A 22,408-nucleotide genomic window follows, 5' to 3' on the forward strand; every position below is an offset into this window, starting at 1 on the left:
AAGGTGATGACACTCAGGGCCTTCAAAAAATGCCTCAGAGCCACCTCAGCCTGGAGGCTGTGGCCAGGACAGGGTCTCAGGGAGAGCTCTGGGGGCTTGCGGGGTCACTCACACAATTATCTTTTTTGCAGGGGAAAAGCTGCCACCGCCTGAGCCGCCGGCTGCCCTATGCGTCCTGCCTGGCTGGAAGAAGCACTCGCTTACAGGCCAGCACAGCTCCTGGGTGTGCGGCTGTAACCTTCAAAGGCCCCGGCTCCCGCTACCAAAACCTTGCCGCGCAAACCCAACACAGCTTCTTGGACCAGTGCAGAAGGAGCCGCGTTCCCGCAGCTCTCCTGGCCTGGCTGGCAAAGGTAAACATTTGCTGTGTCAAATCCTGGCAACAGCCATACCTGATCCCCTGGGCTGACCACATGAGCCAAACTCTGCTGTGAGCATGCTTGGAAGGTCAAAGGACTTGGTAATGGGATCACACACCAGCAAACCGCCTGTGCTAACCGTGACTTCAAAGGCAGAGCTCAGACATCAAAGCGACGCACAGAAAATAGAAAGCTATGTAGATTTGTAGGACGTGCCCTACAAAGGATGAGGGAAGCCTGCCCAGCTCCCCTGGCTGGTTTCTAGCCAGTGTTTGCTCTGGGCAATTGAGTCAATACAGGAGCACGGAGCAGCGCAGGGTGTCACACAGGAGGAGCGGGGCAGCACAGGGTGTCACGCAGGAGCAGGACAGGTTGTCACGCAGGAGCAGGGCAGCACTGGGTGTCACACAAGGGGAGCACACCGTGTCACCCGCTGGCCGCGCGGACGGCCCCGAAGGAGCCGGTGAGGGGAACGGCCGCCGAGCTCGGCGGAGGGCCGGGCCGTCCCGCCGGCAGCGCAGGCCGGGCCGGGGCGGAGCCTGGCGGCCGCCTCCGCCGCTCCCCACCGCGGCTGACGTGGCCCGGGCGCGGGGCGGACATGGCGGACGGCAGCAGGCAGAGCAGGCTGGCGGCGGCCAAGAAGAAGGTGAGGGGCTGGCGGCGGATGGGACGGGACGGGACAGGCTAGTGACGGCCGGGTTCCACGGGGCCCGCGAAGATCGAGGCCGCCGGGCCGAGCTCGGCCGAGCCGGGCCTCCCCCGAGGGGTGCGGGCCAGGCCCGCCCGCCGCTGCTCCGCTCGCTCCGGGCCGGGCTGCGGTGGAGGCTGCTGGGAGCCCCCGGGTGTCCGGCGCTGCGGCCGGGCCTTCCCGGCTGGCGGCCGCCCCTGCCCGCGGGAGGCGGCCGGAGAGAGGCTGGGCCTGGGCTGCTGCGGTACTGTGCCTTCTACCTGATTTGGTTTGGTTGTCCGAACACCCCCCTCCCCCCCGCCGTTTTGTTTTGTTTGTTTGGGGTTTTTTTCCCCTTTTTTTCCTTTTTTTTTTTTTCCTTATTTTTTCCCCGGGGCGGCTCGGCCCCGTCCGTCCCGGCGGGATGCGCTTCTGTGTCAAAGTCATACGAATGGGAAAGTGTCCTGGAGCAGTTCAGGCTTCCATTTTGAAATTCTCCGAATAATGGGATCCGTCTTATTTTTTTTTTTCCCCACCTTGACTCCGAAGCGCGGCCGCAGCCATGCCCTGCCCGCCTGGTGTCTGGCGCAATGGGGGGACGGGGGCGTTTTGTCTGAGATGGCACGGTGGGGGGCTGGTGGAAGAGGTTAATTTACATAACTGTCTGGGACTCACTTGGTTTGGGGCTTAGGTGTTCAATAACACACACACAAAAATGCCAGAACACCTAGCAGGATTCAAGTTACAGCTTATCAGACTAGCTTTTCCTGGGCAAAATGGATATGATTTAAAAAATCAGTTGTAGATTGCTTCTCCCCTTGGTTCAGATTATTACAGTATCTGTACTAATGTGTTATCTGTGAGGATTGTAATTTTCCCGCTTAAAATCTTTCAGAGAGTGGAAGATCTTACTATCAGTTACTGCTTTTTTACTTTGCATTGAGGATTAATTGCCCTTTATTAATTTTTCCTTATTGCTCTTAGTTATAACCCTAAAAAAAAACCAACCCCAAAATATTTCTTTTAATCTCCTTTTAGTTGCAGTATGGAGTATCAAATTGTTTCCAAGAACATCATTAGCTGTATACAAAAGTTGAGCATTTACAAGTCCTGAGCCTCTTGTCATAAACCCATTACACTAGTTCTTACTTTAGGCTTCTCTGGACTTGTTTTATTTTTTTTTTCCCCTCCCAGCGGGACAAAGGCTGTTTCTCTTGTCCTTACACTTGATCTGTCTTTTTACCCAGTGTAGTTTGTTGGGGGTTTCTTTTGACATTATACTCATAGAAGGCATATTCTGTTGGGACTTCAGATTGTTCTTTTTTTCACAGCTGAAGGAATATCAGCAGAAGAATAACCCTGGAGCAACTGCAGGAACCAAGAAAAAACGCAAAACTAAAGAGGGCAGTAGACCTGAGACTCCCACCAACGATGATCGGCAGCCTCCAGAGAATGTGAGTGTCTCATTCTTTCTCCCAAATCGTTTGCCACCTCCTTGTTCTTTGGTTGGTTTCCCGAACAACATGACTAGAGCTGGGAAATGGTAGGTGTAATACATAAATGGCATAGACGCCTGTGTTGCCAGTGTATGAAGCGTGCTACAATACTTAGTAACTACCTCTGCTGGAAAGTGCATGCTAGAGTCAGGGTACGTGCCAAAGCGGTGTCTGATCATACAGTGCTGTCGCGCAACCCTGGGTGTGTCCAGAGCTGCTGTTTTGAGGTGCATGCTCCTAATGAGCTGAAGGATGCTGGTTTCTTTGGGTACCTTTGATTGACATCTTCTCTCTGTCCTTTTCTGAGCCGTTTCTCTTTCCCCTTTTCTTTCGCCTCCTTTAGATTCAGAACATTCTGAAGGTGCTGGTGTCAGACCTTAACCGCTCCAATGGGGTAGCCATACCCTCATTGGACAAGAGGAAGGTGAGGCAGTGCTCGTGTCCCTCGCAGTGACTCGCTCTCCCTACTGCATGCTTCGGGTTCTCTTTACACTGACCTCGATTTTTCGGATGGAGCCTTGTCCTGACATATCCACTGTCAGTTGCGTGAATTTTGTTGCCATTTTTATTAACATGGAGCTATTTGTTACCATGCGTTTCCATTGCTTGTAAGTGCTTGTTTTCCTTCTGGTTTGTGTCAAACTTAACATGTGAAAAAGTGAACTTTGTCAAAACTCTTCCTTGAGACAGCTGAGCTTTGAGGAAAACCAGGAATTTGGGGTGAGGCAATAAACTAACTGAACTGCTGAGGAAAACTGCACTAGGACAAGCTAGTGTTTTCGTAGTCTGTAGTTCTCCTGGTCTGCGTGTCATTGCTTTACTTCCTAGAGACTCATTTCTGAAGGGCATGTTTCTGCTCATCTGCAGGCAAGCAGCTGCCCTGAGCGAGCTGTCTAGTTATTCCAGCCAACCCATTTTATGACAGGCGATGAAACTTGCACAGGTGATGTACAGTCTGGCAAGTACCATGCGTTTAAATACGTTTAGGCAGGAAGTCAGATACTTGAAGTCAAGCATTTACAGGCATTAGCGTCTTCATGTTCCCAAGCTTCTGAAGAGGAAAGGGCAGGAAATATGCCAGTAAGCACTAGAAATGTGTTCAGGAGCAAACATAAACAAACAGCTTTTTAAAAAAAATACTATTTTCAGACAGTCAATTTATTTAAATAAGGCTCAAATTGTGATAGAAACTCAGGGAAGTCAAATTTTGTAGCCCATAATTTTCTTCCAATTTTGTTGTACCAAAGCTCTGCTTTTCATTTTCACTTGCATCAGTTTGGTAGCTTATTTCCCTACCATTGTTTCAATTTAGTTGTCATAAAGTAAGTCATTATATTACATTTATTGCATATCCATGTGTCTCTAGCAAAAGTATAACTATAGTAATCACCAGAGGTGCCAGATAAATGCAGTGAAACCTGCAAGATGGAATGGAGTTCACTCTGAATTGCCTTTGTATCCCTTTTCTTTTTTTGTGTGATAAGACAGCAGCTGTTCTGTCCAACACACAGAGTGAACAGCAGAAAGTTCCTCCAGCTGGACCTTATATGTGTAGGTTGTGTATCAGGAGAACTTGAGTGACGTGAAGACATATTGCCGGATTTGAGGGTGCTGGATGTGCCTGTCTAGCATCAGAAAGCAAGTAATTTGATTGAAGTTTCATTCTTGTCATGGGGACTATTTCCAGTTAATACTGGGAAGCTCAATGCAAGTTAGATCTCAGAGAAAGACTTGTTTCACACTGGAGGGTGAGATGAAGATGCGTGGTCCAGTGCTGCTGCTGAGATGGCATTTGGTTTTGCAAAGAAGGCTAACCTGTGTCTACAGTTTTAGTCCTGTTCTGAAAATGGAGAATCTATTACTCCTAGTCATTGTTTTCCCATTTTTTTTCCTGTGTTTCCTTAGCATGGAGAGATACATTTTGATCTGATTGGCTGTTATGGAATTTGTGGATTATTGTGTCTGGGGTTTTAGGAATAATTTGAAAACTAACAATTGCAATATGTAACGAAAGAAAGGCTTGTCTTTCCAGTTGCCGTCTTGTAAAAATCCTGAGTCAGGAAAATGCTGTTCAGAAACTCAGTTGACGCTAATAGGGCAGAAAAGCTGATCGTTAGCATCTGAGCTACTGCTGCCATTGGTGTCTAATGTGAGGCAGACCCCTCCCATCTCACCCACTTCAGCTTTCTTGGCTGTGAAACACAGAAACCCCAGCAAAATAGGAGCCTTTGTGTGAAAGCAAATGGATCCTACTATATGCTAAGCTGAGCAGAATTACTAACTTTTTATTCTACATTATTAGAACCTCACAATGCATAATTTTCATATAAGTGCCTTGCTCTTAACTCTTTCTGTTTCCAACAAATTCAGCTGTTCAGATAGGTTTGAGTTTGTTTTTTTTTTTAAATTTATTTAAAAACTGGTTATTGTGGAGGAAGAAGGAAGGAGTTCTTGTGGTTAAGGCACGTTACTGGTTTTTGCATCTTGAAGCATTGAGCAAAAAGAATGTCCTGATGAGAAGGAATTAAGGAAACATTTTTGAGATGTACTGGGGAAGGTATTCCTCCTGTCCATCCGATGTTCCATATTGATGAGTGTCTGAACCAATAAAGATGAAGTAACCTATAGCTGGAGGAAGTAAGGGAATTCCTGACCTTCCTATAAGCACCTAACATATATTGCTCCTTGAGAGCACAAGTATCTGTCCTGCTAAAAAGAAATTGAGAAAATTCTATTTATTTCCCTCTGAAGTCTTCTAGCTTATTGCTTTCATTAAATCTGTTTTCACTGTTACTGTATTCTCACTGCTTGATTTGTGAATGAAGCGCTGAGCAGGTAAACAAGGAATGCCAAGAGAGAGATTTCTTGTTCCCTGTGAAGTGCCAAGAAGGAAGTGACTGAAATAAGAGGGAGCTCTTTCAGATGGAATAGCAGAGAGCTGCAATATATTGGTGGGGTTGAATGTTGAAAGATTATCTCATTTGTTTCGTAGTGTTGTTAAATGATGACTTAGCGGCACTGGATGATGAAATAAAACAAATTGCCATAAAACACTAGAATACTGCTCTGGGCCTTTGTGGCTCTCGGGTGCTGTACAAGATAGATGCAATTGTCCAGTTCACTGTGGCTTGGTAGAAGTGTCATCACATGCTATTCATCCTGCCACAAAGGCTGGATGACAACTTGCATCGCTGTCCAGAAATAGTTTTTTGCCCTTCTCTTTTCTATTTAGATTCTTCTAGTCGTGGCATTCGTAGCTCCAGCAGGGCCATGGGCACCTGCTTCCAGCCACGCTGTTTGGCCTGCTCATAAATGTCCTGTTTCTAAACTTGTGGTCCATGGCACGCCACAAATTTCACCGAGTTTTAAGAAGGAGCATTTGAGTTTGACTAACCCAGTTTTCAAGTAGTCACTAACTTGTTCTTTTCCATCTTAATTTGCATACAGTGATCTGTGTTTTCCCCAGATACATCTTGAAGATAGTGCTTTCCAAAGCAGAGTGACTACCATCTGGCTTAGCCTTTGCTTGCTTTTTGGCAAGTCCTTTGCAGTAATTCTAGTGTGTGAACTTAGAGCTGGGTGACATTATTGCCCCATGTTAAAGAAGTGAGTTTGATAATGGGACACTGGTTCTTCAGACTGGGTGTTGAGAGGGCACAGGTCTGGGACAGTGTTTCTTTGTGGGCTGATGTAGTCACCTGTTTGCTCTGGGGAGAACACAGATTCCCTTCCACATGTTTCTAAATGATTGATCGTTCACATTTGTCTAGTTTTCACAGGCAGATCACAAGGTGATGTGTTCATGTGTGTTTTCATTCATTTTGCATGAAGGCTGTAATTCTTGTGATGTGTTTTGTGACAGGCATACTTTGACAGTGATGTTGCCACTCATAATGCTGAACAGCTTGCTACCGATGTCCCTGTGCTATCTAACAGCAACAGTCTACCTAGTTGTGGTTCTGTTCTGCCTGCTCCTGGGAGCATGCAGCTGACACAGGTTTGTGAATCACCATGAATATTGCCATTGAACCATTGAATATTGGTTAGTGATACCACATTTTCTGAGAAAGACAATCTTCATAAATATCACATGACTAGTTCAGATTTTGGCCTGTTAAAAATTCTACATTCTCCACTCTCCATTTAGTCATTGTCTGTGAGAGCAGAGAGAGTACTAGCATGCACAAGCCCTTGTGTCTCCCAAAGCTGCTATTTTCCTTCCCCTTCTGTGCTATTTCATTAGTAGAAAGTGCCCTTAATAAGACAGAAGGTCTCCAGTCAGATCAATCTGCGTTTCCTTTCAGTACTTAAAGATTCAGTTGAAGTTTTTCCCAGCAAAGCAAAGTGTCCATTATACTGATAAATAGTAACAGCAAACATAAAACCTGTAACGCTTAAGTTTCTCCATTCCAAGAATCCTGGGCTCACACCACTCAGAAATTTTGTGTAAGCCAGGACTGAGTTGGTGGTTTTAAGTTCATCTTTCTTTGGGAAGTGGTAATTACAGGTGCTGTGGAACCTGAGCCCAGATGTAATCAAGTCTTAGTGACACGTTCACAAATTTGACTCCCATCTTCTTTTACAGGCTTGTAATTTTTTGTGTTTCAATCCACAGATTCATGAAGCTGAGGATCATAAAAATTCTTTGGATGAGAACAGGTGAGTGTCTGTGTTTGTTTATCAAACAGCTTTGCAACAGGATCCCAAAGCGTCCAACAAATTAAGGTTTTATTCCTCCCCAGTGGAATAAAACCTTAATAAATAAAACCCCAGTGCTGTTCTGATTGGGGCAGACAGATTTCCCCGGGAGAAATTTCCATCACAAGGTTTTTCTTTGTTCCCAGGTCCTTCTCGTCAACAGAAAGTCTCCGCCAGTTGTCTGAACAACTCAATGGCCTGGTTTCTCAGGTACGGCCTCATTTTGACCCATTTGTCCTATTAATTCTCTTAATGTTAGATATGGAGCTTTAAGCAGTCAGCTCAAGAAAACACTCTTCAGTCTCAGAGGTTTCTGTAGTCATCCTACTAAACAGTAAGATATTTAAGTGTTGAGAAGCAAAAACTCTTGGTTTAAGAATGTAAAATTTCAGCAGTAGGAAGAAAAGCAGAGTGGGATGAATGAACAGCATGTATTCATGGAAAGATGTATTCCTGATTTAGTGAAAAAGAATCTGAAGTCAATCTGCATAATTCACATCAGCTTGTCACAGGGGGAGTCTGCATCTATCCTTAGCCAGAAAAGTATGTTTTCTGTACCTGTCTGTGGTACTTTGAAGTGAAAAGTGCTGTAAGAAGTATTATTATGATAGTCAGTTCTTACTCAATAGTGATTTGGTGCCTTGGGGAATAAAACTGACTTACTTGCCTGGTTTACTTCTAGTCAACGTCGTATGTGAATGGGGAAAGTGCTGTTTCTTCCACAAATATTAAGGAAATGGAAGTAAGTTGTTCTCAGTCTATCATTTTTTTTTTCCTTCTTTCTTATTTGCTACTGTTGATCACTCATTGGGACTCTGTGCTTACCAGCAGTGTTGATGAGACCTAATTGAATGCACAGTTCACATACATCACTGTCTAGTGTCGTCTTGTGCTGTAATCAGGTAGCTGTGGTCAACAGTAGGAGGCAGGTATTGGAGATGTTTCCAGTTTGGGGACTGAGGATAATCTGGCTTCCATGCAACTGCAGTTCTTATTTCTGATCCACTTGTTATGTCAAAATGAAGCCTCAGCAGAAATGGATAAAATATGTTGACGTCCCAGCTGCTTTTGTTGAAACCATAGATTTAGTTTTGTTTGGAGAATTTGATTATATCAAACTGTGATCATGATTTATTTTTCTGTCCTTTTTTAATTATTGCTTTTTTCCTCCCCTCCTCCTTTCTGCTCCTTCCTTTTTCTCCTGTTTGCATGTGCCCATCAGACACGTTACCAGGAGCTGGCAGTAGCCCTGGATTCCAGCAATCTAACTAACAAACAGCTCGTTACAAAGATAGAGGAATTGGTAAGAAACAATCCAACCAACCAGTTTGACATTGTCTTTGCTGCTCCTCCATGCTCTCTGGGTGTCTGCAAGGTTATGGGTTCTCTCATAGTGCCACAAGGAAGGCTGCTTACACAGTGCTTTGTAAGGAACAAAATAGGCTGTATGGAAAACCCGTGAAGACCATCAAAGTCTAAGGCTGCTTGTGAATGTATTGGCTCATCTGAGGAACAAGAAATGGAGTTTTGTTGTTTCCATTTAAGTGTGCTCTGTTGATCTCATCATGCTTTCCCTGGATGAGAAGCATCCTGATAAAACAGCTATTTCTGGTCCTGGTCTGAATCCTTGAAATACAGAATTCTGGTGCTGGCAGCAGTATGAAAACCTCCTTTCTGCAGGTGGTGATGCTGTTCTAAATATATCAGCAGAGTGGGAGCAATAGGTCTAAGAGCCTGGGGCTGGTTTCTGATCATATCCTCAGCTTCTCTTGGCACGATGAATGAACTGCTTTGTCCTGTGGCCTGCATGGATTCCCGCTGCTGCTTTTCAGCCTTCAGCTTTAACACTGCAAGAAATGCAGCTAAGTGGACTTATTTCAGTCTGAAAAGAGCCTTTCTTGTGTGAAATACTTTTCCCCATTTTGTTCCTGTCTCAAACTACACTTCCCAAAGTTCAGCATTTCCCAGTGTACCCCATGACCCCTCTTGTTTTAGTTTTGGTTTTGGTTTTTGGTTATTTTTGTTCCGTTCTGTTACTTTTTGTCTTTTAGCTGGGCTGCAGAGGTACCTGGTATAGTGCACTGCCCACCCAGGATTCGCCTTGTTTGCCTGCTTTTCTGCTTGCTTGGCATTATGTAGGACCTTTGCTACACTGGTGGTCTTACCTCTGCTTTTCCTGGTTATGTTGTGCACTGGCATTGCTAGAATCAAAACCTCTTCAACTCATTGCTCTTCTATCTGTAGTCATGTTTCAAAATGAATTGAAGTAGTAGTAAAGAAACGGCTTGGCCAATGTCCACTCTTTGGGAATGGGAAAAAGTACTAATTACATAGTTAATTATGAGGCATCTGTGAGAAAACTGCTGGGGGACAACAGCAGCAACTGGCAAACATATCAGCACAGTTGGTGTGGCAGCCTGGGTAGAGAGCTGCCACTTTTGTCTCCTTCACTTCATATCTAAAGATGCACAATGTACGGTCAACAAATCTCCAAATACTTCACCCATAAGATTGAAATCGGTTAGGACAGAATTACACCTTTTCTTTGCATTTGGCTTCAGCTCACTCTCATACTACCTTTTGCAGAAGCCTGCCAACATAATTGTGGCTCTGTATGACTTAAAGGCCAGTTGTTAAGGGGGATAAAGGTCTAAGGTCTCACTTAAGGAAAAGACTGTTTGTTTTTTTGGGTTTGCATGGGGTTTTTTAAAGCTTTTTTCGTTATTATCCTAATACACTAGGATTACTGTGATTAATTTCATATACGTGGGATGCAAGCTTAACTGAAGTTGGTGGATGCTCAGATACAAACATACAGGGTTTTCAGGAGTGGTATTTGAGAAGAACTGTGGTAATGTGCTAAGCAATGAAAAACATATCTGGCATATAAAGTATGTTAGTGAGGGGAGCCCCAAATCTATTATTTTTCATAGCTGAGACAAACTTTCTAGTCTTCTACAGAAAGGATAATGGAAATTTTCTTTGCATTAATTTGGCATGTATCCTACTTTGTTAAAGTGAAAATGTGTTTCAGCAGTATGAGAGTATTTTCTCTTAATATTGGTGCATCAATTTTCTTCCGTAGAAACAGCAGAACCAAGAAGCAGTGAATCAGATGGAGAAGGTAAAGTGTGTCCTGTTTTTGGATAGATACAGAAATAGGTATCTGTTTCTCTGAGGAGTAGAAAGTGTAGTGGACTGTGGCACGGGTGTATGTGATCTTGTCTTATGCGAGATTCAATTTCATTTGTAGCATAAGGTTGAATATTTTGACTTCATGATTAGGCCTGGCAGGTAGTGTTCTTATTTTGACAAAAGCTAATATTTAAATGCTCAAATATTGGAGGAGTGCAGTGGAGGCAGGAGATTACAGTTTAAGTCCTTGCCAGTAGCTTGCTTTCCAAACACTGCCACATTTATGCTAGCATATTATGCTGTCATTGCCATTCCAGGACAGATAAATAATGAAGTAGTTCAAATAGTGGAAGACTGAACTATGTATTTAAAAATAGTGGTACCATTTAGAAGCTGGAAGTACTATCAATGAATCGTTGCTTTTTTTAGTTTGACATAAAACAAGGGTTAACTATTTACATTTTTGTGCTGAATAGGCATCATTTGTTTATACAGGAAAAGAAGGAGTTTGAACAGAAATTTTCTAAAGAGCAAGCAGCACTGAGGGAACAGCTACAGGTAAGGCAGAACCTCCATTACAGTAGTATCACCTGGCTTCTGCTGTTTTCTGGATTACTGACCACTCATAATCTTTATCCCAAAAGCCACAAGTCCATTCCTTCAGGAAAATTGGGAGGGTCAGTCAGCCAGACTGTACTTAACTGCAAGAGCTCTTTACCGAATTATCCTTTTGCAGCAACAGTGATGTTGCAGTTACAAGGAAAGAAATTTTGTGCTGAGCTGATTTTTCTTTCCCAAAGGTTCATATCCAGACTATTGGAATTCTAGTTTCTGAGAAGTCTGAGTTGCAGACAGCCCTCGGACATACTCAACAAGCTGCACGGCAGAAATCAGGTAATTGTCTGTGAGCACTCCAGCTTAAGCTGTTGGTTAAACTGTGGATTTCAAGTCACAGGCATGATAGTTGCTGGCAGCCAGCCTACAACACTCACCGACTCCCTAATGAGCGACACTTGGCACCATCACTGCTTCTGTCATCATAGCTGCCCCCAAATTGGAGCATGTTGATCCCATGGCAGTTGAAGCTCTTTTGTGCATCACTAAAGCCGTGTCATCCCTGTTTGGGCCCGGGGACTACCCCAGACTGTTCCTTTCTAACTTTCTTCTGATTCTTTTAAAACTTTGTTCCCTTTTCTCTGCCCTCCCTCCCACACAGCTGTCATGTTAATGTCGGTTTTACCCGAGTCTTTCATTCTGAACTAAATTTGAGCAATTTATTCTATTAGGAAAAAAAAAACCCCACCACCAAACAACCCCAAACAACATATTGTCTATTGTTCTGCAAAGGAAGTTTCATCATCTCCCTCCAAAAGTGAGGAAGGTAGTTACAGAGAGCTTTACTGCCCAGAATTGCTAGTGATTCACCTGTAGAGCCAGGAGTGGAGCCAGGTCTACTGATTTACAAAGCTCTGTGCTGCTTTAAGAACTTGTTGACAAAGTAGAAAGTGCTGTTCAGCCAGTTCCAAAAAGCAGTTTGTGGTCTAGCTTCAATTGACTCTGCTCTAACTTGTTCAGGAGAAGCTGAAAGCCTGGCTGCTCGTTTACATTCATCTCGCCAGAGGGTATCAGAGCTAGAACGTACTTTGTCCTCCATCTCTATGCAGCAAAAACAGTCAGAGAAGGTAAGAGTCACCTCTGTTTATGCTTAACCAGCAGCTCTGCCTTTGGTTATTTGCTTGTCACTACACTACTGCAAAGTCTGTAGTCCCTGCTTAGAGAAGAGGCAGAAATTAGCCTTGTTAATTGTTAGTTAACCTCGTAAAGCCCTGTGTTCTCCATGATCAAGGCAAATGTCATACAGGTTTCTGTGACCGCAAATCATATGGTCCAGTTGCCCTCTTCAGATCTGGCACTTTACTTCATTAGTCTTGCCAGCTCCACACCACAGAAGCCTCACTGGGACCTTGTCCCAGGAGGGTTTCCATCAAACAGACATTTTAGTATTGATGTTAATCCAGAAGTTTGCAGAAATAACCTCATGTTCAGTTAGTAGCATCACATTTGAAAAGATCGAGCAGACTTATTCCTGGCAAATTTGGGAGGTTCTAAGCAAACCTGTCCTGAGGATTTTGCCAAAGTTAGGACCTTTTCCACTTTAGCTGATCTCCTAAAGGTGAAATTAAGTATTTTTTTAATGTCTTATTCGTTTGACTAAAGTCTGTAGATGAATCAATAATTTCCTTTTTCTCCAGCATAATAAAGAGTTAGTGAAGGAGCGAGACAACCTGAAACTGGAACTGTACAAACGAAGGTAAGTCCGTTCTGCTTGTTCCTGCAGAATAGCACTACTCTTCTCAGTAGAGTCACAAAACAGAACAAAGGGCACAGACCACAGGTGGTGACTTGGGAGGATGGATATTCAAAAGTCACTAGATGTGATGTTTCTGTGATTCCAGCTGCTATGAAGAACTGGGTTGTAAATTTATGACATCAACAGACCCGTAGTACATGCAGTGAAGCCACTTTAATTTTTTTTGCTTGTTTCAGCAAAAGTAGTGAGGAAATAAAGCAGCAGAATTCGGAGCTGTCAGAGAAAGTTCACTCCCTGGTTTCCAAGAACTCAGCTATGAAGTTGGATATGGAGGATTTGCACAAGAAACTGGAAATGGCTGAACTGATGATTCAGCAGGTACCTATAATACTTCTGGGATGTGAGGGTAGATCACACTGATCATTGTAAGACTTTGCTTCTGACAGTGGGGGCAAGAGTTAACTTGTTTTTAAAGGAAGGCACAAAATTGCATCAAGGCATCCATCTTCTCAGTAAAAGGCTTTGAGTGAGGCCTCCGAGGAACAGAACATCTCCATTCTAAGGAGTTGGAGCAGTAGATTGAAAGACAGTGTGACATTGGTCTGCTAAAAGAATGTTTTACAATATGAGAGGGAGACTGAACGTACCTAGTGTGAAAATACAGTGACTTTTCCTGCTTGTATCTGTTCAGCATTTTGGTTACTCAGTTGTTGTGCAGTCTCATTGAGAAACCAGCTGAGTCAGGGTGGTGTTCGTACCCACCCTAGCAGAAGGTGGTGATTTGGACAATGGCAACTTGAGGATCAGCTGGGGAGAGTTAAGAGGAGCAGCTACTTAGAAAGGGAATGCATGAAGCCAGCTGTCAGCAGTTCAGAGAGCAGGCTTGGTGTTAAGGTGAGCCTGTGAGGGAAGAACTGCTCTTTTTTTTTTTTTTTTCCTTCTTTCCCCCCAGACAGTGGCTTAAGTTACCCTTGAAGTAAAGCCAACTGCTGCTCTTCTGGGAAAAGTACTGTGTTTCAACTGAACCAGCCTTGCTACTTAGTCCACTGACATGTTCCAGACATTGGCCTTAAATTCCTGACGTGTTTGACAACTTTTAAGGTCACAAGCTTTTATACCATCTGATTTGGCTGTATAACACAGACTCTGGAAATGCAGACTGGCTGTATAATACAGACTCTGGAAATCCAGAGTTTCTGAGCCAAATGATTTGATTAAAGCGCATTTTCTTAATTAAAAAAAAAGATAAAATATAAAATCGGTAGGGAGGAGCTGCCCAGTTCAGCCTGTTTTACAGGGCTAAAATTTAAGCTTTTTGATTTTAATCCCCCTTTTTTCATTGAACTTCACTGTGAGTTGGAGCATTTTAAAGAACTACAGAAGGTTACAACATTGATCACATGGCAGGTTACTATCAAGGGAAAGGCTACAGAGAAATTGGGTATTAACATTTTGCCATAACTTTTGGATTTTTGTTGGCAGTTCTCAAATCAGACAGGGAGTCTGGATGCAAACCAGCAGTTGCAGATGGTACTGGAGGAGAAGGCGAGCCTGGAAACCCAGGTTGCTCAGGTAAGAGGCTGTATGAAATACAATCCAAATCTTGACTTCTGTAAAGAAACTGGTGTGGCAGAAGAACGCAGCCTGAGCTTTGCATTAACACTGGTTTCTTCAAGCTTTATCCCTTAAGCAGTCACTGCCAAACTTACTTAGCCAATACAATTTTCCTTGTGTTTTATTTTGTTTTGAACAGCTCTCAGAGTCACTTCACCAGCTTCAGGCAGAAAGAGATCAGTACGTAGAGAAACTGAAGGAGGAGCGGAGCATTTGGCAGCAGCGGGTACAGCAGCTCTCTGAGCAGGTAACGTCAGGGGCAATATTACAGCTGCCTTTGCAGACACTGGCAGGAGTAAATGCACTATGAACATTGTTTTAACTTTCACGTGCGTGGCCTTGCAGGTCCACACAATGGCAGAGGAGAAGGAGAAGCATATGGCCCAAATTCGGGAGCTGGAAGCCAATGTTACAGAGCTGTTGAGCAAATCAGGTAGGGCTTCCAGAGTGGGGCATCACACTGCAGAGTACCAGCTGGTTAACTCTGTCCCTGCTGTGTGGGAACTTCTGCACATGAGGTGCAAGTAGGTCTGATGCTCTGAAGCTGTGAAGGCAGCTGGAAGCCTGGTGACCCTAAGAAGCCTTTCATCCTAGCAAACAGCAAGTGAACTACTTCAACTAATTGACCAGCAGACTGTTTATGTCTCTAGTATCTGCCTGAGCATACTGTCAGCCTCTCTGGCCCAGGAGTTTGGGAAGGCAGGATGCTCTTGCTAGGGCTGCAGGGGAATTAGCAGCACATGGCAGGATGCTGTGCTTGATTTTGGGGGTAGTTTTGCTCCTCCATTCTCTCAATGCCCTGTGGCAAGGATTGGATACTGCAGCTGGTGATACCTTCTGGGTCGTAGAGCCCTGTAGGTTGGGGTATGCTTTGTGTGTGTAATAGTGATTCGTATTACACAGCAATGTAGCCCTTTGACTGAGCTGCTTTTGATTCCATTTCCTCAGCAGTTAAGCCCATGGATATTGAGCCTTCCTTACCAGCAGGGCCCACAGCAGCTGAGCTGAGTCTGCAGGAGGAGATCCAGCGGCTGCAGCAAGAGAAGGAGGAACTCCATGGGCAGTACCAGGCCCAGGTCCGGGACAACGAGCAGCTGAGCCACCTCAACCGGGAGCAGGAGGAGCGGCTGCTGGAGCTCGAGAAGGCTGTGCAGCGCTACAATGAGGAGTCTGTGGACAGACAGCAGATCCTGGAGGACATGCAGAGTGACAAGGCCACAATCAGTAGGGCACTGAGCCAAAATCGGGAGCTGAAGGAGCAGCTGGCTGAGCTGCAGAACGGGTTTGTCAAACTGGTATGTGTGTTTTGTCCATCTTTTCCCACTGCTTCCCTCACTGGTGCAATCCTTTTGTAGCACAGATGTAAAAAAACAGGCAGAAGCATTATCTTGTTCTCTGAGGCTGTGGATGCTCCATCTTCAGTGATACACACTGCTGTGCCACAAGGTTCCCTGTTAATTCCTTACTCCCTCGGGTGCTCTGGCAGATGAACTAGTATCTTTGTCCAGAGCAGTTTCCTTTTCCCTCTTATCCCCTGGCAGTCAGGCTGCTTCCTTCCCTGTGTGTTCCTCCTGTTGATACCTTGAAGATACCTGTTTTCTGTTCCCTGTATTTGTCCATGAGGAAGAAGTTCTTAGTAGCCTTCTTTCCTGCTGCTGTCATTCTTATCCATCCTGGAGCTGAATCCTTACTCTTGCTTGCTTCCCCTTTGGGGTCCTGGCAAACTGACACATGGTCTAGCCGCTCATTTTTCTTTAGTCCTTTCTGAACTCCTCTTCTTGTTTTTGAATGTCTGTGGCTCTGGGATATTCATACCATCCATCTGCTTTGGAGCTGACAGGCTGCGTGATGTGCCAGGCCTCTTCTTGGCACTGCCCCAGCACCGATTCTCCCAGCTCTTTCCTTGCTCTTCTCCCATCTTCTGAACCTTTCTGTAAATTATTTACTGCCCTGAACAGTCAATTTATGGCCCTTAGTTACAGCCCAGAATAACACAAGGGATGGCACCCTGTTGTAACAGAATGAATGTGGTTTACTGAGAGTATACGTTTATGTCGGTTGGGACAATTTCCTTACACAGTGGTGTTTGTCTTGCAGACAAATGAAAACATGGAGGTTACAAGTGCCCTACAGTCAGAGCAACATGTAAAGAAAGAGCTAGCCAAGAAGCTTGGGCAGCTGCAGGAGAACCTGGGGGAGCTCAAAGAGACGGTAAGCAACAGCCGGTGGGATGGCAGGGCAGGTATGTAGTGGTTTATGCAAACCACTGGCAACTTTCCAAACTTTGATGGAAGGATGGAAATTGGTATTGTAATGATCAAGCTGGGAGCTCTCCCCCATTGTCTGCTGTTTGATGTGGGGGACCAGCATGTGGGGGCAGATGGTGGCTGCCTGCCTAGTTGGTGGCTGTGGGGCAACGTTCACAATTTGGATCATGTCACACAGATCAACTTTGCTGGCAGAAATGGTTTGATGTGATGGTTCAATCTTGTTATGTTAGCTGGAACTGAAAACACAGGAGGCTCAGGGTCTGCAGGAGCAGCGGGACCAGTACTACAGCCACTTACAACAGTACACCGTGGCGTACCAGCAGCTGTCTGCTGAGAAGGAGGAACTGCACAAACAGTACTTGCTTCAGACACAGCTTATGGATCGGCTACAGCATGAGGAGGTTCAGGGGAAGGTGACAGTGGAAATGCACCTGAAAGAGCTGCAGCAGACGAAGGTAACAGTAAAAAGGGGCAAGCGGAAAGACAAGAGGAGAAGTGCTTAGCTACATTAAGTATTAATTAAGTGAACGGTTGGACCAGATGATCTTTCTCAGTCCCTTCCAACGTGGGCTGTTCTGTGATTCTATGATTGCATCCTGTGCAATACAGGTGTGAATGATACTTCTCTGGAGCAGAAGCACTGCTCTTTTTGTGTGTGGTGCTACTGCTTGAAGATGTAGCGACTGTTTGCAGTCTGGCTTGCGTAGGTTTCAGTGATCTTCTGCTTCTCTTGCAGGAAAGTCTGGAAGCTGTAGCTAAGGAAAACAAAGAGCTGCAGGCCCTGGTCAGTCAGTTAGCAGCAGACCTGGATGGCAAGATTTTGCACCGACTAGAGGGTGAGCAGCTGCAGCTGGTCTCCAGAGAGGAGGTAGAGCTGGGCTCTCTGGGGCACCACCTCCTTGTTCACCTTCCTCCTTTTACAGTAGATGAAGTTGAAAGTGAAGCAATGGCCGAAGACATCCAAAAATCTTCATTTGTGATTCCAGAGAAGTTTGAAAGCCATGAAGAAATGGTGAGTCTTAACGGGTAGAAAAGCCTTTGGGTGTAGTTCTAAACAAATGTCTAGAAAAGGAGGCACGTTAAATTGCAGAGAGGTTCCACTGGGTGTATGGAGGAGGCTGTTTATCAGCTGTGATCCTGACCAGCTGAGGCACAGTAATGAGGGAAGGTAACAGTTCCTTGTGCATAGCAGCAAAAACCCAAGACTCCTGCAGCATCCTTGCAAGATAGGCTGGAAGTCTGGCAGTGGCTTTAATTATGAAGATAACTCAGCTGGCAGAGTAGCTCTCTAATTACAGTGATGATGTTCCCTTTAGTTTGGAAGGCAGTTTGGAAATGGTGTTGAACATCTACTAGATTTTTTTGTAAGTACAGTCATAACTGGAAAATACTGCGATCAAACAGATACTATGAGAGCTAGTATTTAACCTGCATATTTGTACTACTTGGGAATGAGAAAAGATACAGTAGTTGCTGCCTGTTTAGTTCCAGGGTAGTCACTTAGTACTTTGGTTTCATACCCATAAATAAAATGGGGCAAGCTGTTACTGTCTTTGTCCTGAGATGCACACTTGATTGTGCTCACACAGGAGAAGCACTAATGTGCATATTCTGGAACTCTTCTTAGGTTGCTTTCTTGACATCTGCCATGTTCCAAGTGGAGAAGGAACGAGAGGACATGAGGCAGCAGCTGGCTGCTCAGAAGCAGCAGTGCAGAACCCTCCTGCAGCAAATAGCAGCTCTTAGGCAGGAGCAGCAACATAATGTCACACTGGACGGAGGTAAAAATTTTGTGCAGTTTGGGGTCAGAATACGGCGGTGGGCCTCAGCCAGCTATGCTGGCCCCTGTGACATATCTATGGGTTTTGTGAGTGCACCGTGTGCAAGGAAGAACTGTAAATTCTACACGTCCCTTCCAGATTCCACTACAGATACTGTTCCGGTGGAGGTTCACGAGGCTTTGAAAACTGCCATGGAGAAGCTACAGGTAGGCAAAGGATCTAATCTTCTTTCGGCCCCGCTACCCTGCTCAGCTAGACTTTCATCCAGACTCTCTTACAGCATACAGAAATTGTAGGGGAGTAAGTAGCAGATGTTCCATAATAATAAGCACAGGAAAGCTTGCAGTAGTAACTCCCCTCCCACCCACTCCCCAAAGACTGTGAGTAAAAGGGCCCAACACTGACCTGTGTTTTTTTGCTAAAGAAATAGCTGAAAACCAGACTGAGTATCTTCTCCCTGCTGGGATGAAGCAGATGGCTGCACTCTTAGAGCTGAGTATGACCAGAGTTGTGCTGTCCCAGCAATGAGAAGGTTAAAAAGACACTTTGTTTCATTGGCCCTTCTGCTTCCCAAAATGCAGAGATGCTTTTTTTACACTTTCTCTAGCTCTCTCTTCTCTGCTTCTTTTTAGCACCAAACTGAAGACAAATTGTAAAGGCAGCAAGATTTGTTGTCTAGGCTCAACCAATGTAAATGGAGGGTGTTGTCTTTAACACAGTTATTGTCTGTAACGTGAAGCAGTTCAGGTGATTGATACCAGTTTTTGTGTTCAGTCCCGTTTCACAGACCTGATGCGTGAGAAAGCTGATCTGAAGGAACGGCTAGAAGAGTTAGAACATCGCTGCATACAGCTGTCTGGGGAAACAGACACCATTGGTACGTTTAGGCAACACCAGCACAAGCTAAAGCTTGCTCAATGTGTTATTTATTTGGGGAACAGAAGGTCCCCAACAGATTTTGGAGCCAGAGCCCTCCAACTACCAAGCAGTTCAGGTCTCCTACTGCTGCCTAACTAAGCTAGATCTCCAGTCTAGGGCTGGATTTGCTGGATCCTCATGCTGCGTAGTGCTGTGGTCACCATAAGGCTTGTACCCCAATCTTGCTAACACTTACTACTTATGCTTCTCTTGTATTCCAGGGGAGTATATTGCGTTATACCAGAGTCAAAGGGCTATCCTCAAACAGCGACACCAGGAGAAAGAGGAGTACATCAGCAGATTGGCTCAGGATAAGGAAGAGATGAAGGCAAGGAATCTTTTCTGTAGTGCTACTCCAGGCAGGGCAGGCCTGGGGAACACTTGCAGTCCAAACATTCACGTTGTGAATGTAGCTTTAACTTTGAAGTGGCTAATTTTGCGACAGAGGCAGGACTGCAAACTGTAGTGCAGTGTTTGTGGCCACCAGGAAGTGCAGGGTTCATGGGCTCTCCTTTACTTTGGTGCAGGTGAAACTGCTGGAACTGCAGGATTTAGTGATGCGTCTGGTCCGGGAAAGAAATGAATGGTACAGCAAGTACATAGCAGCTGCTCAAAACCCAGAGCTGTTGGTAAGCCAAAATGAAAGCGTACTTCCAGCGGAGAGGCGCATTGAACTGAACGCTACTGATGGAGAAGGTAAGCTACAGCCAGGACAAATTCTGTAAAACGGAATAACCTGAGATCTTAGTGTCTCACAAACGGGAAGAGTTACCTGCCTGCCTTGTCTGTGTCCTTACAGGGTTACGAGACGTGAATTTATCAGATGAAGCAGAACAAGAGGCTGCTGCCCCTCATCAGGCTGGTTTCCCCCCTATTGACAGTAAAGCTGCTCAGCCAAGCCAAGAGGACCCCACAGCGAAGCAAATAATGCAGCTGCTCAGAGAAATCCAGAACCCTCAGGAAAGGCTGGGCTCCCTGCTGGAAAACCCCTGCATTCCCTTCTTCTACCGTGCTGATGAGAACGATGAGGTCAAAATCATGGTAGTTTAAATGGCGCTAAATCTTATTTACAGCAATTTTCTATGAGCCTGAAGGGACTTGACTTGTACGTGCCCATGCCTCTGCTCAGTGCCCTTGGTCAGGACAGGTACCTGCTTTAAAGACACCAGGAAAGAGGGATTGCACAGATGGAATTTGAGCATCAGACCTCATCCTCCCTTTCTCTCTCTTTTGTTACTTGGTGTGCTCGGAGTACAGGCAGACTCAAACTAATTCTGGGAGGCAGCTGGTGCTGGCACTTCACCTGGGCCAGGGAAAGGGGATTCCATGACTTTGGGCAAAATGACTTAATCCCTTATCCCGGAGTCTGCGGGCAGCGCCCTGGCAGTGACCGAGCAGCGGTTCTGATCCATCACTCATGACTGTAAATCAGCCTAGTTCCTTCCAGGGCTCCCAAAGTAACTAACTTATTCTGGTAACGAACTCCTTGGACTCCGAACAGGTTGTTTTTGTTTCATACTCTGTATCTTAAAACTTCCCCCTTTCTTCTGCAGCCTGCCTCTTACAACTGTATCTGAAACTAGCCTTGACCAGCCAAAAGAGGCACAGGCTCCTGGCTAGCTGGGCAGCACTACAGCCGCATTTGCTCTTGTTGCTAGGGGAAGGGACCGAGGGTTGCCTTCTGCGTCTTTTTGGTTACTTGACAAAGCTTTATGTGATTCTTGGGAGTGGGGTGGAAATGTAACTGCACTTTGAAGGATGATGTGTTTCACTTGTATGTGTCTGAAGGTTTTATTTATTTTAAAAAAATGGGAGAAATAAGTAAAAGGAAACCACTTAATAAACATGCTTTGTTTTGAATTTCTGGACTTTAGGGGTTCTAGTTCTCCATCACTTAACCTTTCTCCCACCATGGTAAGGAGAGCATTAGATGGGTGGAAGCCCAGGTCCTGTGCTCCCATTTAAGCTCCTGGGACACCCACCAGCAATAGCAGCATCACCCGGCTTTGCCTTGAAGCTGTACCCCTAATTCTAAAGAGAAAACAAACCATGGCAAATCCCTCAGGTGTGCAAGTGGTGAAGTGAACTGCATGTGGGCATCCTGCAACTAAACTTGCCCTCTGGGCAAGAGCTGCCTGTTCTTAAGAGGGTTAGTTTCAGCAACGGAGCTTTAAGGAAAGCCACAGGGGAGGTTTAAGGGACCTGACCATCACCACTGTGTGATCCAGGCACACGAGCCTGGGCTAGCACCTGGAGCAGCACACACCACCTGCCTGTTAACCTGCTGAGAGAGTTGCAAGCACAGGAGCACAGTATCAGTTTTGGGGTTTGTCATAAACAAAAAGAGAGACTGTTAATTTCTTCTGTGTCCAAGTTGGTCAAGCTGAGAGCTTCTAATGTACCACAGGCAGATAAAGTGGGGGCTGGTTGGGGTTTTTTTGTGGTTTTTTTTTTTTTAAATGGTTCATATTGATGTTTCCATATACAACTGAAAAAAACATACACAGAACTATTAGCACATTGCCTTGAACGCACCGGGGGAAGATGGAAGCTGTTTTTTGAACTCCGTTCAGTTGAATGGTGCTAGTGTTGCGCCACTAACAGACCACACAAGTGACACAGGCTCCCAAGCTCCTGGCTGCCTGGGTTTGTGTACATACTGTATATCTGTAAAACGCTCTATATTCCTTGAGGAGCCTAAGCCTGTTGCAGTGTTTATGCCTGCTCAGGCTATTCATAAATCTGTATCATAACTAATGGGGGCAGGGCTGTGATTTAATACAGAGCATTATTATAAATGGAATAAATATTTATTGGGTGTTCTACTGTAGTACTGTGAAGGAGCCAAGAACAGTGAAGAAGGTCTGCAGTCTGTTGCAGAGGTGATTAATCCTGTTACAAATTTGCTTTCTGAATAAACTTATTCAGATGGGCACTGACTAGCTGCATTTCTTTTGCACAGATCACCTTGACATTTGGCCAGAAAAAAAAAAAAGTGAAGAATGAATTCTTTATTAAGAACACCTGCCCTGGCATCAATGCCCTATTTCACTTAGCTTTCCTGAATGTTTTCCTGGAGCCAGACACTGCTGACAAGCCCAAGATGTTTCTCTGGGCAAGCATTTCACAGCCAGAGCCCAGGTTCAGATTCATTTTTTA

At 45.1% G+C, this 22,408-nt stretch overlaps 1 protein-coding gene across 14 annotated transcripts; it reads left to right on the forward strand.

The window, feature by feature from the left end:
* The first annotated feature begins 18 nt into the window (after positions 1-18).
* Positions 19-22,182, forward strand: GOLGA2 (golgin A2). 14 transcript variants are annotated; one of them, XM_054848229.1, is made up of 28 exons: positions 19-353; positions 2,358-2,480; positions 2,866-2,946; positions 6,385-6,519; positions 7,138-7,181; positions 7,367-7,430; positions 7,903-7,962; positions 8,443-8,523; positions 10,306-10,344; positions 10,851-10,913; positions 11,156-11,249; positions 11,931-12,037; positions 12,608-12,666; positions 12,903-13,044; positions 14,149-14,238; positions 14,420-14,527; positions 14,626-14,713; positions 15,229-15,575; positions 16,378-16,491; positions 16,781-17,005; positions 17,287-17,386; positions 17,474-17,562; positions 18,178-18,331; positions 18,470-18,537; positions 19,106-19,208; positions 19,471-19,577; positions 19,777-19,945; positions 20,049-22,182. In XM_054848229.1, exons 1-28 carry the CDS (start codon positions 30-32, stop codon positions 20,297-20,299), a joined length of 3,429 nt encoding a protein of 1,142 aa, XP_054704204.1. In that variant the 5' UTR covers positions 19-29; the 3' UTR covers positions 20,300-22,182. The 14 variants fall into 14 exon arrangements, with proteins under 14 accessions (XP_054704204.1, XP_054704205.1, XP_054704206.1 ...); XM_054848230.1 differs by having other exon boundaries at positions 15,232-15,575; XM_054848235.1 differs by lacking the exon at positions 19-353 and adding an exon at positions 852-1,005.
* The last annotated feature ends 226 nt before the right edge of the window (positions 22,183-22,408 follow it).

This window comes from Grus americana, chromosome 20 (genome assembly GCF_028858705.1).
Source record: "Grus americana isolate bGruAme1 chromosome 20, bGruAme1.mat, whole genome shotgun sequence".
Classification (NCBI taxonomy): Eukaryota; Metazoa; Chordata; class Aves; order Gruiformes; family Gruidae; genus Grus; species Grus americana.

Excerpts from the sequence above, each read along its gene's own strand:
- GOLGA2 (XM_054848229.1), top strand. The coding sequence starts at position 30 with ATGCCTCAGAGCCACCTCAGCCTGGAGGCTGTGGCCAGGACAGGGTCT. Across the intron at positions 14,714-15,228 it reads AGAGCTGTTGAGCAAATCAG|CAGTTAAGCCCATGGATATT; the intron begins GTAGGGCTTCCA and ends CCATTTCCTCAG. Across the intron at positions 16,492-16,780 it reads TGGGGGAGCTCAAAGAGACG|CTGGAACTGAAAACACAGGA; the intron begins GTAAGCAACAGC and ends TTGTTATGTTAG.